The sequence below is a fragment of the Aquarana catesbeiana genome, linkage group LG06 (genome assembly GCF_042186555.1).
Source record: "Aquarana catesbeiana isolate 2022-GZ linkage group LG06, ASM4218655v1, whole genome shotgun sequence".
Lineage (NCBI taxonomy): Eukaryota > Metazoa > Chordata > Amphibia > Anura > Ranidae > Aquarana > Aquarana catesbeiana.
The window spans coordinates 366,976,931-366,993,700 of NC_133329.1; the positions used below are offsets into that span (position 1 = coordinate 366,976,931).

At 39.7% G+C, this 16,770-nt stretch overlaps 1 protein-coding gene across 22 annotated transcripts in view; it reads left to right on the forward strand.

Moving 5' to 3' along the window:
• NEB (nebulin) overlaps positions 1-16,770 on the forward strand; it is a 309,390-nt gene that overhangs the window by 54,567 nt on the left and 238,053 nt on the right. For all 22 annotated transcript variants that reach the window (XM_073634160.1, XM_073634162.1, XM_073634163.1 and 19 more), the window contains exons 14-19: positions 2,562-2,663; positions 4,441-4,548; positions 4,642-4,746; positions 7,677-7,775; positions 11,007-11,111; positions 14,023-14,130. In XM_073634160.1, coding sequence (XP_073490261.1) covers positions 2,562-2,663; positions 4,441-4,548; positions 4,642-4,746; positions 7,677-7,775; positions 11,007-11,111; positions 14,023-14,130 — 627 coding nt within the window. The remainder of the gene's footprint in view (positions 1-2,561; positions 2,664-4,440; positions 4,549-4,641; positions 4,747-7,676; positions 7,776-11,006; positions 11,112-14,022; positions 14,131-16,770) is intronic.

A 16,770-nucleotide genomic window follows, 5' to 3' on the forward strand; every position in this document is an offset into this window, starting at 1 on the left:
ACAGTGCGATTTGCTGCAGATGTGCTGAAAAAGGCCCAGACAGCTGAGCTTTGGGGAGTGGGCCGGGAGATAACAGCTGCAGAATGTGATGGAATAGGGTAGCTGCTCTCTACTCTTTCTTGATGTCGGCCTCCTTGTTGTTGTGCTGCCTCACCTTCAGTTTTCTCCTCTGCTCTATCTGGCACCCAAGTCGCATCAGTGACCTCGTCATCATCATCATCATCTCCATCTCCTCTATCTTCATCAATACCACTGCAGACAAAAAGAGAGAAAGTCGGGGGGAGAGAACACTACTCCCTCTGCGGAAGGCATACTTTACAATAATAAATGTAATACTTTCTTAAATTAAATTCTACTTGCCTGCTCACCTTGTTAACAGACATATATATCTCCATTAAAAAATCAAATTTCTGCAGAGGGAGTAATGTTCTCTCCCCCTGACTTTCTCTCTTTTTTTCTACTACCAGGGATTTGGAGATATTCGCCTGTCTCTGGAAACAGTCCAATAACATATCTCTATATAGATACCACTGGAGACAACTTGGCAATACGCTGCGGCTTGGGGAACATGAATGCCAATTTGTCTACCAGTGTTCCTCCCTCTCTCTAGGCTCATGTTCCTGTCATCCTCAACCTCAGAACCAACATCTGAATCCAGTAATTGTTGGGCATCATCAAAGAGCAAGTGGCTGACGCTGTGGTCAAATAACTCAGCTGACTTCTCAATGGCTGATGTTAGGGCTATGGCAGGAATAGATGTGGACAAGGAGGCAGGTTTATCCACTCTGTCAACTGCAGGGCATTGCACACTTGTCCCTGCTTGCGTGACAGAGGATGAGGAAGGTTTAGTAAGCCAGTCCACCACCTTCTCTGCATGCTGTGGCTGGAGAGCACGGGAAAACTCACTAAACAGAGGAAATGATGCCCTGCCTGAGGACTGACCACCACGTCCACTTTTGCCTGTGGACACATTTGTTGCTGGCCCACTTACAGTGCCAAGGGAACGTCTGCCTCTCCTTATTGTCCTCCCAGACATTATTGGGAGGGAGGGGGCGGTGCATATAAGCTAGTGTAAAGAAGAAGTTGAAATCTGTACGTAGATGCACTTTAATCAATGTAAAGAGGTGTTTGGTGCACTTTAATGTGAGTACTCACACTACACAGACACCCTCCACAGATACACTATAATATACTGCAATATAATGCACCAAACATACAGTGACGCACAGAACTATATGGCGTTAAACTGGCAGAAATGCACACAAAAGTAAATGGCGTTAAACTGGCAGTAACGCACAAAACTATATGACGTTAAACTGGCAGTAACGCACACAGAACTATATGGCGTTAAACTGTCAGTAACACACTCACAACTATATGGCGTTAAACTGGCAGTAACGCACACAGAAGTAAATGGCATTAAACTGGCAGTAACACAATCAAATAGACAGTGTTCAACTGTTACTACACTGACCCTATCTGAACTGTCCCTACTTTAGCTATACACTAATGTCAAGATTACTGACACGGTCTCCCTACACTACACTGAAACTATATGAGCTGTCCCTGCTCTACACTAATGTATGTATGAATGACACGGTCTCCCTACACTACAATGAAACTATCTGAGCTGTCCCTATTCTAGCTGCACACTATGCAAAGCTGAATGATGGTCCTCCTCACTATACTCACACTATCTCTAGACTGACACTAAACTAATATTCTACACTGACAATTGAAGCAAAATATCACAGTATAGCACACTAACTAACTAATAGCACTGAACAGAGCCCTGTTCTATCTCTCTCCACGCCAAAATCACACTGAAAATGGCTGCCATTGAAAAAGTACTTTTATACTGTGGGGCGGGAATGAGCCATGATTGGATAAAGTCATGATGACAGTGTCCAATCATGACTCTGACAGTGCTCTGTGCCCTGATTGGCTGAAGCAGTAAAAGCTTCAGCCAATCAGGGCACAGAGCACTGTCAGAGTCATGAGTGGACACTGTCACCATGACTTTGTAATGCACTTTTCAGCGCCGCAATGCATTGTGGTCAGTTTGGGGGGCCGAACAAACGGTCGAACAACCCGTTTGTTCGGGTGTTTGTCGAATGTCCAAACAGCGAATGTTCAGCCCGAACCGCTCACCCATCCCTATTAAAAACCTTTGGCCAGTCAACTGCAAGCCAGAACTCCTCATCCAACCTGACCCCCAAATACACTTTTGGCTGAATTACACAAAATGCCATAGACACACTTCAAAATCACATGGAGAGCCTTTCCAAAAGAGCGGAGGCTTTTGTAGACACAAAGATGTGTGTGTGCGTGTGTGTGTTTGGGGCAGGGGGGTTTGCAACTCCACAATAGTGGCAATGGTTTTGAAATAAGATGTCCAACAAGCTCATTTAGGTGTAATGGTTATGTGTCCACAAAATGTGGCCATATATTGTATATGAAGATACCTAAGAGAGATTTATTCTCCCTGCATTTCATCACTTACAACTGTACTATAACATGTTGTCATCTTATCTCCTACTCTTTTCCTTCTTTCATTTCAGATATTGTACAAGCAATCTTATGAAAAAGCCAAAGGAACCAGTATTAATTACTGTGACACCCCCAAGTTTCAGATTGATAATGTCCTGAAGAATTTTAGTGATGTGAGTATTGCTCACAGTTTCTGATGAACTGTAGTCTAGGAAATAATGATTTGTGTACTTGGAAATTATACCACTAATAGGAAACATGGGATGCTTCAGGATCCAATTCTGGCTTCAAAATAGGTATAAGGGAAAAAGTAAAGAGGAAAGGGGACAGACAAAAAGCATGAGGTTTAACTAACCTATATGAGATGTTGGTCAGAAAATGGTTCTTTACATAATCAGACATAAATATGCACACTCATATCTTCCAGGCATATTTAGTTTTGTTCTATGCAGACACTTCTTCTGCTGATCTTGTTTTGGTAGAACATTACTAACTGGCAAGGAAAATCCACCCCAATTGATCAGTTCTTGTACCAAGATGCGTTAAATATAGTATAGCGGTCACAGAATGGTCAGGTCAACAGACATATAACTGTTTCTCAATCTGACCATATTTCCTGGAACAGACAAACATTATCTGTCATGTGTATAAGTACTCTTAAGGCCTATACCCACGATCAGAAAATCATACAAAAAATACCGCTTTCAAAGCGATCGTACGATAATCTAATCGTTAGTACACAGCTTTTGTCTGAAATTATCCAAAGGGACAAACACGAAAATTTTTCTTGTAAAATACCAAATCATACGATTTTCATTTAATCAGCACAGTTTTTGTCCGAAAATACAATACAAATACAACACACATTACATCACTTCCGAATTTTTATTCTGTCGTACCAGAAATTTCGATCTTGTAATCTCTTTATTTTCGATATGGAGACAGGTATGCATAAAAAAACTGATGATCATCTGTCCGATAATCTTATTGTGTGTACCAGGCTTTCGATTCTAAAGAACTTATCTTCCAACTAAAATCTGTACAATTTTCTTGGTTTCCTCATGCTCTGGCAGAAAAAAAAAGAAAGAAGACATCTCCTCTATCGAACACTTTATATAGATTTTGTTGTGAGCCTACTAGTGCTCAGTGTATGATACCTTGATACTTTGGTCAGTAATTCCAGAAAATACAAACTTATTACTACTAAGAATAAAATGAATGTCTTTTTAGTAGATTTGATGATAAGTGCACTTAATTAAATAATTAAATGCAATCAATGCATCTCGTTAAACAGAAACAAACCAAGCAGCTAAATCTGTGGTTTAACCAGGTACCAAGCACACAGCTGAAACCTGGGGTCACAAATTGGCCTCCACTTTGGTAGAGAGGTGATTTGCTGCAATTGGTCCTATTTATTAAAGTCTCTAAATAAGCAGCTGGGTTTCTTAAATGCAACCAGCCAGATTCAAATGCGTATTCTCTATTTTCCTGAAAAGTTTTGAGTCTGAATGGTGAATCTGAGGGTAAAACAGATTACTCATACTGGCTCTATGACAAATAATCAGATCAGATTCATGTGTGGTGACCACATGCCTAATCATGCACAACGAAAAGGCAATAAACAAGTTTCTGTTTGTATATGACTGAATGATTCATGTTAGTAGAACATCACCTAATTTACGTAGCTAAGTACATTTTCTCTTTGCAAAGTGAATTTTTACTTTGTTTAGTGAGTATGGTGAAGTTTTTCTGACTTCAGTCATCCAAACACGTGAAAACAAAAATCCCGTTTTTTTTTTTTTTTTTTAGTCTCCTTGCTTGATTGTGTAGGAATCATAAAAGTGAATATGCTCCACTCTATAATAAATCAAAGTATTATTTATTCGGTGAATGCCACTTATAATGACTTGTGTTATTAATTACATGTTTCAAACTTGTCTCATCCTATAGCTTCATTACAAAGATCACTACCAAAAGAATATTCAGGGTCATTACATTGGCAGCTATGAGAACCCATATATGCTTCACTGTGCCAAAGTCAATTCTTTACTAAGCGATGTAAGTAAACTCCACTTATACTTCTATAAGTACAGTATTTTAGTGTATTATGTTACAAATCCTAAAATTAACTGTTTTTAATATTCCTTTTAGAAAAACTATAAAGCTGATTATGAAGAAGACAAAACCAATTGCTACTTCCCTCAGACTCTTACCCAAGAATATGAAGCTTCTAAGAAACTAGATCAATGTAAAGATGTAAGTATGCAGTTTTGGGAGAGGCTGCAGAGTTCAACCACCTAATTTGTAATGCTTCCCAGGAACTCTGTTAGTGGAATCTCTAGGCTGATTTCCTGGGTATGCACACCACCTCTATCCATTATAAGGGGTCCCATTCTCCCTTTTTGTTTTTATTATTCATTTTATACTACGGAGAATGCAATAGGGAGTACTGAAATACACAAAGGGGGGTGGGAACATTTGAGGATTGATCGATAGAAAATTATTTTTTTCCAAACATACAGTGCCTTGCAAAAGTTTTCACCCCCCCCCCCCCTTGACATTTTTTGTGTTTTGTTGCCTCACAACCTGGAATTAACATGGATTGTTTGAGGATTTGCATCATTTAATTTACAGAACATGCCCACAACTTTGAAGATGTTTTTTTTTTTATTGTGAAGCAAACAACAAATAGGACAAAATAACAGAAAAAAGTCAATGTGCATAACTATTCACCCCCCTAAAGTCAATACTTTGTAGAGCCACATTTTGTGGCTATCACAGCTCCAAGTCATTTTGGATAAGTCTGTATGAGCTTGCCACATCTTACCACTGGGATTTTTGCCCATTCCTCCTTGCAAAACTGCTCCAGCTCCTTCAAGTTGGATGGTTTGCGCTTGTGAACAGCAATCTTTAGGTCTGACCACAGATTTTCTATTGGATTGAGGTCTGGGCTTTGACTAGGCCATTCCAACACATTTACATGTTTCCCCTTAAACCACTCAAGTGTTGCTTTAGCAGTGTGTTTGGGGTCGTTGTCCTGCTGTAAGGTGAACCTCTGTCCTACCCTCAAATCACACACAGAGTGGTACAGGTTTTGCTAAAGAATATCCCTGTATTTAGCACCATCCATCCTTCTCTCAACTCTGACCAGTTTCCCAGTCCTGACTGCTGAAAAACATCCCCACAACATGATGCTACCACCACCATGTTTCACTGTGGGGGTGATGATTTTCTTTCATTGATGTGATGTGTTGGGTTTGTGCCAGACATAACGTTTTTCTTTGATGGCCAAAAGGTTAAATTTTAGTCTCATTAGACCAGAGCACTTTCCTCCATTCATTTTGGGAGTCTCCCACATGCCTTTTCACAAACTCAAAACGTGCTATTTTTTTTTTTTTTGCTGAAAGCAATTGCTTTCTTCTGGCCACTCTGCCATAAAGCCCAACTCTTTGGAGCATACGGCTTATTGCCGTCCTATGCACAGATACTCCAGTCTCTGCTGTGGAACTCTGCAGCTCCTCCAGGGTTACCTTAGGTCTCTGTGCTCCTCTCTGATTAATGCCCTCCTTGTCTGCTCCGTGAGTTTTGGTGTGCGGCCGTCTCTTGGCAGGTTTGCTGTTGTGCCATATTCTTTCCATTTGGTTATGATAGATTTGATGGTGCTCCTAGGGATCATCAAAGAGTTGGATATTTTTTTATAACCTAACACTGACTTCTCAACAACATTGTCCCTTACTTGTTTGGAGAGTTCCTTGGTCTTCATGGCAGTGTTTGGTTAGTGGTGCCTCTTGCTTAGGCGTTGCAGCCTCTGGGGCCTTTCAAAAAGGTGTGTATATGTAATGACAGGTCATGTGACACTTAGATTGCACACAGGTGGACATCATTTCACTAATTATGTGACTTAAGAAGGTAATTGGTTGCACCAGAGCTTTTTATGGGCTTCATAACAAAGGGGGTGAATACATACGCACATGCCAATTATCATTTTTTTATTTCTGAAAAATAATTTTATGTATATATTTTTCTAATTTTACTTCACCAACTTAGACTATTGTGTTCTGATCCATCACATATAATTCAGATTAAAAAAACATTGAACTAAAGGCTGTAAGGTAAAAAGCCAAGGGGGGTGAATACTTTTGCACTGTATCTCTGACAAATAATTTACTTTTATCATGTGTAATGGCTACAGCCAAAGTTGGCTGAGAGGGATGAAGGTCATCTTATGTCCATGAAACCAAAAATATAAGTGAAACTTTGCCAAATCTTTTATTGTGTATCCTTTGTCTCAACTACACAAAATGAGGGAAATTTCCACAATAAGGGAACATTTATAAATGTTAATTGTGGCTATGCAGTACCTCGTGAAAAATAGTAGTGCAGTCCCTGGTAATTGAGGATAGATAGGTACTCTTATGCCTAAAGCCTCATAGCTGAATGTCTGCAGTGTGAAATCTAAGGCACTGCTGCTTCTGGCTTCTAGTTTCAGAAGATTTGGAGTGAGATTTGGTGATTTCACGATTATGCTGCTCATTGTTTTCCTTGCTGGAAGCTCTGACATGAGAAAACATCATCATGCCTCTGCCAAGATGGTTTCTTCAACACAAAGATGTACAGAACAAGCATGGTAAATCAGTAATGGGGAAAAGGTCAGCTACTAGGAGACCACTGGCAATACTGGTGACTAGTCATTCGCCCTTTGCCTGCTTTTTTTGGCACTACTTTTTTTGGGCACAGCTTTCAGAGTTCAGTTCCTCTTTAAGACTAGGTACTGAGAAATGCTATCTAAATGTAAATGATTCTACCTTAACTGACTATGTTTGCTCTAAGTAAAATCATAAATATAAGACTCATCAAACATTTTTAAATTAGTATTTATTGTGCGACTCAACATTTTTCTGATCATCATTTCTCTTGCATCAAAGCTAGTCTAAGGGGATTATCAGAAAAAGGTTAATTTCTTTATACTAAACAATTATAAATCTATTTTGTAGCTTAGTATTTTTTTTATATTTAAATACTCCCTTATGAGGCAAGCACATTAAATATTTACTTTGCACTATGTTTATTGCATGAACAGTTTTACAACTTAGAGAACTTTCCCTTTGAAATGTATATCTTTACAAAACCCTGTTTAAAGAATTTTCAGCATTGTGGGTGACAGATTCTGTACTATTTTCTTTCAGTACGTCTATAAGAAACATCCCGGTACAATTAAATTCACTCAAGTGACAGATTCTCCAGTGCAGGTTCAAGCTGAAATCAACACTCAGCAGCTTAGTGATGTGAGTATTAGGCACAACCTTTGTTTTATTGCATCCAAATACTTCTTACGCATGTGCGTGTTGCTTAAAAAGATCCTTGCACCAACTTAGACATTTGCAAATAAAAGCACAGAAAAATTAAGTATTTTAAATTCCTGCTTGTAGTGTTTTTCTTTTCCATAAATTATTTTTATGTGTCCTTGCACTTGCTAGAAAAATGCATTAATCGCTTCCCAACTGCCTCACGCAGATATACTGCGGCAGAAGGGCATGTACAGGCAGATTAACATACCTGTACGTTGCCCTTTAAGAGGCGGGAGCTCCGTGAGCATGATCACGGGTCCCGCGGACTCGATGTCCGCGAGGATACCTGCGATCGTCTCACGGTAAGGAAGAACAGGGTGATGCTAATGTAAACAAGCATTTCCCCGTTCTGCCTAATGACACTGACACTGATCACAGCTCCCTGTAATCGGGAGCGGTGATCAGTGTCGTGTCACACATAGCCCATCCCCCCTACAGTTAGAATCACTCCCTAAGACACACTTATCCCCTACAACGCCACCTAGTGGTTACCCCTTCACTGCCAGTCACATTTACACAGTAATCAATGCATTTTTAATCGCACTGATCGCTGTATAAATGTGAATGGTCGCAAAAAAGCGCCAAAAGTGTCTGATCTGTCCGCCATAATGTCGCAGTCACGATAAAAATCGCTGATCGCTGCCATTACTAGTAAATAAAAAAATATTAATAATAATGCCATAAAACTATCCCCTATTTTGTAGATGCTATAACTTTTGCGCAAACCAATCAATAAACGCTTATTGCGATTTCTTTTACCAAAAATATGTAGAAGAATACGTATCAGCCTAAACTGAGGAAAAAAACTGTTTTGATCAAATACCACCAAAAGAAAGCTCTATTTGTGGGAAAAAAAGGACGTCAATTTTGTTTGGGAGCCACGTTGCACGACCGCGCAATTGTCAGTTAAAGCGACGCAGTGCCGAATCGCAAAAAGGGCTCTGGTCTTTGGCCAGCCAAATGATCCGGGGCTTAAGTGGTTAATCAATTCTCTGGTACAGCTCCCTTCCTCTTTGCACTTCACAGCCATCTCCTCTTCTCAGAGTGTCTAATTTTCCTTGATGGTGTCCTAGGTCCTTCACCCCTCCCTTCACTTTAGTTAGGCAGCTCTGGCACTGGAGAGCCTTAACTGAGGCATTTCAAATGGGACTTGGGATATATAAAAGAAAAAGAAAAGTGACACCTTGACATGTTTATACCAAAACAGCAAGTTTCGGGGGCTTTATTTTGCCACCTTCATCAAAGCTCCAGGCTGACTGGCATGGGATATTAGATTTGAAAGGGTTAAATAATACTAGAAAGTGTTATTGGAGGCAGCATGTTGTCTGCTTTATACGTAAAGCTATGTTTGAACTGTACAAAGTACCAAACAAAGGAAAGAAGAGTTAGTTTAATGTGTCCTGATTTATGCAAAAACATTTTGTTATTATTGAACCCTTCGAATGTCCAGGGATTGTCAGAAGAGAGAAACAAAACATGGAAGAAGTTATTGCAAGTTGTATACTTAGTGGCTTGGTACTGCTCCCTCTACACCCTACTGTTCCTGACACAAGAGTTACGCAAAGTGTGATTTGTTTTCTCTTCCCCTTCTGTCCTTATGATTAAAATATTACCAGTATAGTAATAATATGTAAATGGGTTTTGTTGCATGCCGTTAGGAATTTGTCGTCCAGGTTTGCCATAAGTGAGTTAGCATTTTGTGGTGCCATTTACATCCCATAGCAGTACCCCTAACATACAGCCCACAATGCTGGCAACCATTCAACCTGAGACATGAATTAATAAGCATCCAGCTGTAGTCATTAATATGACTACAGGAACACAAAAAAACAAAACTTTGGAACAATAAATGCTCCAAACTGTGATGCCATTAAACCGTTAAAAAGTGTTGCACACATAAGGAACCTTCAATATTATTGGATCATACAGCTGCACCTCCAGTATTGTGGTGTACAACCTCAAGTGGTTCTCAAGCTTACTTTTTACCGTACTGCATTCCTTGCATTAGGGTTAAATATTTTAGGTAAAAGTATCACCCCTCAACCCCCCTATACTTACCTGGGTCCTCACTCTATCCAGCAATGTGCCCATCTGCAGCAGATATCTCTTCTTACTTCTCAGTCTCACAGGCTTTTGCTGAGGCTTGCTCATGCTGCCGTCAGTCAAATCCTGTGACAATGAGCAGGGGGCAGGGTCAAGCTGTGCAGTCTGTGTTTATGGACACAGGCAGCAGGGCTGGGATCTAGCCCACTGGCGTGCCACAATAGGACACATTTCACAGATCAGGTAAGTAAAACATGTTTGTAAAAAAAATTGAGTTTACAATTACTGTAACTCTCATGAAGTTCATGCCACCTTCAGGATTGCTGCCCTTTTCTATTATATACTGTTTCATTGATGCCAGATAAAATAGCTTTCATGATACACCTGGTGCTGAAATTGTCCATTATCCTCCCTTCTGCTTTGTCCATTCACAGAACACCTTGTATTCTGTAAACCCTTAAAAAAATACAATGCATTTTTTGAATGGACAAGTGGAGAGTAAGGGATTATAAACAACAGTACAGCTTCTGCGTATGAGAGCTGCAGCTCTTTCTGCTGGAAGAATAAAGAATACTTTAGTATCTGGCATCAAAGGAACTATATACATTAAACAAGGCGCAGTAATTCTGGAGGTGGCACACATATAAAGGGTGTTAAATATGTGTTACACAGCACATTTTATAAAACATTTTGCCTGGAGTTCTGCTTTAAGGCAATATGATGATTTCTGTAGATGGACCAAGTACGCTTCACTGACTGGAGCTGTTAGTCTATTGAACTCAGAGGCAGATCATCCACAAGGCAACCTAGCCAGGAGCCTAGGGGCCCAGTGGATGTCCACAGGGCCCAGCTTACAACCTTCCTAATCCTGTGGTAAACCAGGGGGGAAGGGGGGTGACACCTGTTATTTCACAAGAGAGAATGGGGTAGATGGGGTAGACCATGCCTGTACAGACAATGAAAATGAGCATATTCTCTGTGCATATTGCAATTCTTAACAATGTTGATCAAAAAGAGAGGGGCAAAGCTATTATCTTACCTCAGACTCAATTCTACCTTAGTCTGTATCTGATTTAACATTATATACAAAAAAAATCTGTACTGATTTTCTCTCTTTTTTTGTAGCTAAATTATAAAGCAAAGCATGAAAAGGACAAATTCAGGTGTTCTATTCCAGAAGATTCTCCTTTTATACTTCAATCTAGATTGAACGCATATAACCTCAGTGATGTAAGTATTCGTCTTCCTACTTCTGTCCTTCTGTAAAGAGTTGAAAGTTTTACTACTTGAATCTAATGTTGTGTTATCTTTATCAATTGTGTTAAAATGAGAAAGGCTAAAATCTGCAGTGAAAAAGCCATTTTTAGGCTCCCAATGTCGCAGATCCACAGTGCTAACCAGAAAACAAAGAATGTTTATGTAATAGGTGGATTCATTTGCAAGTACGTTCATGTAATTAAAATCTAGAAACAAGTTTTTGTGAAAACATTATCAAATATTGATAAACTATTTACATGAACTCCTTTATGACAACAATACTCTCATATATTGCAGACAGGTAAGTGGGACTTAACATCCAGTCACTGCATATATGCTCCATCAACGCTTCAAGAACTGTGACTGTGCTGTCATCAACAACTCCACGTCAACTACTTACAATCTGGAGCTGGTAGGATAGGATCCTGATGATGTCAGTACTGTGCCTCCAATCACACTGCTGCAAAATTGGGAGCCCCTCCTACTGGCCTCCAGCATCATGGCTGACTATAATCATCGGCATCAGATATTCTGCAGTGGAAGTTTCAGTGAAAGGAGAAATGGGGGAGCGCTGGTTGGTGAGGGAATAGGCTTTATACAGATACTCTTGTGCCCTGTACACACGATCGGACTTTCGGACGAAAAATGTGCTATCGGAGCTTGTTGTCGGAAATTCCAACCGTCTGTGGGCTCCATCGGACAATTTCCATCGGAATTTACGACACACAAAGTTTGAGAGCTGGCTCTAAAATTTTCCGACAACAAAATCCGTTTGTGTAAATTCCGATCGCAAAGTGCCACGCATGCTCGGAATCAAGCAGAAGAGCAGCACTGGCTATTGAACTTCATTTTTCTTGGCTCGTCGTACGTATTGTACGTCACCGCGTTCTTGATGTTCAGAATTTCCAACCAACTTTGTGTGCCCGTGTGTATGCAAGACAAGTTTTTTCCGACATCCGTCGGAAAAAATCTGATGGATTTTGTTGTCGGAATGTGCGATTGTGTGTACAGGGCATTAGTGTCACTTTTCCCTAAATGGTGTCTATTAAAGATGAAAGAAGGGAAAGCACTCCGTATGCCAACCTGGCTAAGAGGAAGCAACAGGCTGGGAAGATGCATCCTGGCTGATCAACTTACTGCTGAGCAGGCCCAATCATTGAGCCTTAAGGCGGCCATACATTGGTTAATTTTCGACAGAATTTTCATTCGAAAATTGTAACTAAAAATTCTTGTTAGAATTTCGCACAATTTTAGTGCAGCCATCGAATTTGAGTGATCGGGCATGTTGGAAATGTTTTTAAAAAGGAACAAAGTTCTAATCAATGATGGGAGAATTGTGCAGGAAATATAATCGAAAAAGAAATGCGCATGAGCTGTGACCTGGAATGAACAGGAGATTCCCGGCCAAAAAATTTGATGAAATTGAAGGCTTGCTTGCTCAAATTTGGAAATCAATGGTGACACCATCAGATTACAAAATTTTTTTTTTTTTTTTTTGGAGTTTGATCCATGTATGGTCTGCATTAGCTAGGTTCACTGAAATTGTTTAAATTATACAGATGTATAATTTGATCTGATTATAAGCAGCTAGATCAGGTGAAATGTCTGTAGACGCCTAAACTCAATTATTTCTCTACATCAGGGATATGCAATTAGAGGACCTTCAGCTGTTGCAAAACCACAAGTCCCATCGTGCCTCTGCCTCTGGGTTTCATGCTTCTGGCTGTCAGAGTCTTGCTATGGCTCATAGGACTTGTAGTTCTGCAACAGCTGGAGGTCCGCTAATTGCATATCTCTGCTCTATATCATACCTGTAGAATGCAATTCCAACATTTCTAATCTGGATTTACATGCCTTTATGTACATCACCTCTCAAGTTTTTATGATTGGGGCTTTGCAGGATTTAGACCTAGTAAGGGCACTTTGTGCTTTTGCACTCCAATGCAGTCAAAGTGCTCTTCACTTAACTGGCCTTCTAAATTGGTGTCTTCACGTTCCTTCTCTTCTAAGCAATTATTTCACCAAGTGAGAAGTAAAGGAGAAAAATGTAGACCTAATGTAAGTAGAGCAGATCTGGGGGTTTCAGGACATGGCTTCAGTCTCTCTCTCCTGTTTTCTGATTATGATGACAACACGCATTCCTGGCTCTATATCAGGCTCTGTACTCAGGGATGGAGGATACAGAGGAATCCCACATCCTGAAGTTTTAAAATGCCAACGATAACCTTTGAAATGTATCTGGCAGCTGACACAAGGCAAAGCTTTAACATGATAGATGAGCTTGATGAACAGATAACCAAAACGGGAAGATGAACCAATGTTGAATATAACACAATTTTTTCCAAGGTTTATCATCATATTTTGTAAAATAATGTGATTTACAGCGATTTGACTACTTGTTTAGCGTAATAAGAAGCTTTAAATTGTATACTCAACCAAAACATTTTTTTGTGGTTTATGATTCATAAAGGGTTGAAAATCTTTGTCAGGTTTTTACTGCTACAAGGAAGTCCATTATTGATATGTTTATACTGACAACAAGACAGGAAGTGAGGAGAACAACAGCAACAAAGAAAAGATAGACAGACAGACAGATAGATACGGTAGATAGATAGATAGATAGATAGATAGATAGATAGATAGATAGATAGATAGATAGATAGATAGATAGATAGATAGATAGATAGATAGATAGATAGATAGATAGATAGATAGATAGATAGATAGATAGATAGATAGATAGATAGATAGATAGATAGATAGATAGATAGGACATGTTTAAAGTTTAGTAATAGATATATGCAGACAGATATAAAGAAAGACAGAGGGTGAGATGGAAGACACATACAGATATTAAAACAGTTGACATATTTTTTTCTTACAGAACTGGTACAAATATGACTGGAATAAATCAAAAGCAAAGAAGTTTGATATTAAGATTGATGCTATTCCACTGGTGGCTGCAAAAGCAAACAGAAAAAAGGCCAGTGATGTGAGTACAAATTAATTATCTTTTTTTTTTTTCACGAGAATGAATGCTAACGCAATGACTTATTTGGTTGATTAACTAAAGGATATTAGCTGTTCACTTAGCAAAGTGAATTTCCACTTAGCTTAGTAAATGGTGATGACTTGTTTGCGTGAAATTGGATATTCCAAAGTTAAATTGCACTGCATTAACAGGTAAGTGAAAATTCCCTATCAAAGTGAAAATTTACTTTGCAAAGTGAACATGCTCTAAACCTTCAGTAAAACAACCCCAAAATGTTTATTAATTACATTTTTTATGGCTTTGGTCACATTTACAGTATGCATTGCATTAAATTATATGTGAACCCTTACCTTGCTAAAAAAAACAAAAAACATTCAGCTTAAAATAGAAATGAAAGGCAAAACATTTGTGTATACATATTTAAAAACATTATGCATACATTTTCCCCCTTCTTTTTTTATAAGTGTTCACATACCCTCTATTCTCAGCTGCATAAGGATCTTAGAGAGCTGTGTAGTGATATAACAAGTACCCTTTGATGTGTGTAATTGAGTTGGCTCGGACAACTCAATCATTGTCAACTGAAATCTGGCCTGGTCAATCTTGTACTGTATGTGTACATATATAATAATAATATAAAATCCCACATAAATCTACCAACATATTACAACAAGCTGGAGAAGGAGAGGCAGCAGCACACTAATCTTTCCAAGTAATGGCTGTGCGGGGTCTGATCATTGGAGGAGATCAGGCTTGAGATCTCAGCACAGCTAGAAAACTAACCACGCTGTGCTCTTCTAGTCTGATCAGGAATATATGCTTTTGAGTTGATATATTCTTTAACAAATGTGCATTAATGCTCATGGTAAGGCACATTGCATTAAGGCAGCCCATGCATTTTGTCAATACACCACAACACACAGCAATACATTCCTGCACTAATTTTATCAACACAGCATGAGTATTTCTAAATGTACATTGTGGTGAACTTTAAGACAGGTGCATTTTTCTTTACTGTATGTGTGCTTCGACAAGAATGGCACATAGATACAGTATCTGACAAAAGTGAGTACACTCTCACATTTGTGTAAATATTTTATTATATCTTTTCATGTGACAACACTGAAGAAATGACACTTTGCTACAATGTAAAGTAGTGAGTGTACAGCTTGTATAACAGTGTAAATTTGCTGTCCCCTAAAAATAACTCAACACACAGCCATTAATGTCTAAACCGCTGGCAACAAAAGTGAGTGCACCCCTAAGTAAAAATGTCCAAATTGGGCCCAAAGTGTCAATATTTTGTGTGGCCACCATTATTTTCCAGCACTGCCTTTACCCGCTTGGGCATGGAGTTCACCAGAGCTTTACAGGTTGCCACTTGAGTCCTCTTCCACTCCTCCATGATCACAGAGCTGGTGGTCCTCCACCTTCCATTTGAGGATGCCCCACAGATACTCAATATGTTTAGGTCTGAAGACATGCTTGGCCAGTCATCACCTTTACCCTCAGCTTCTTTAGCAAGGCAGTGGTCATCTTGGAGGTGTGTTTGTGGTCGTTATCATGTTGGAATACTGCCCTGCGGCCCAGTCTCCGAAGGGAGGGGATCATGCTCTGCTTCAGTATGTCACAGTACATGTTGGCATTCATGGTTCCCTCAATGAACTGTAGCTCCCCAGTGCTGGCAGAACTCATGCAGCCCCAGACCATGACACTCCCACCACCATGTTTGACTGTAGGCAAGACACATTTGTCTTTGTACTCCTCACCTGGTTGCCACAACACACGCTTGACACCATCTGAACCAAATAAGTTTATCTTGGTCTCATTAGACCACAGGACATAGTTCCAGTAATCCATGTCCTTAGTCCTGAGCACTGACACCACCCCTTCAACCTCTGCAGCAATGCTTTCAGCACTCTTGCATCTATTTCCCAAAGACAACCTCTTGATATGCTGCTAAACACGTGCACTTCTTTGGTTGACCATGGCAAGGCCTGTTCTGAGTGGAACCTGTTCTGTTAAACCACTGTATGGTCTTGGCCACCATGCTGCAGCTCAGTTTCAGGGTCTTGGCAATCTTCTTAAAGATCCTAGGCCATCTTTATGTAGAGCAACAATTCTTTTATTCAGATCCTCAGAGAGTTCTTTGCCATGAGGTGCCATCTTGAACTTCAGTGAGCAGTATGAGCGAGTGAGAGTGATAACACCAAATTTAACACACCTGCTCCCCATTCACACCTGAGACCTTGTAACACTAATGAGTGACATGACATCGGGGAGAAAAATTGGCTAATTGGGCCCAATTTGGACATTTTCACTTAGGGGTGTACTCACTTTTGTTGCCAGCGGTTTAGACATTAATGTCTGTGTGTTGAGTTATTTTGAGGGGACAGCAAATTTCACTGTTATACAAGCTGTACACTCACTACTTTACATTGTAGCAAAGTTTCATTTCTTCAGTGTTGTCACATGAAAAGATAGAATAAAATATTTACAAAAGTGTGAGGGGTGTACTTGATTTTGTGAGATGCTGTATGTATGTATTAATGTCCTTTGCAGTGCGCAAAGTAAAAAGTGCATTTCACAGTACTATACGGGGGGGGGGGGGGGCAGTGTGAATGGGCCTTGAGAGTGCAA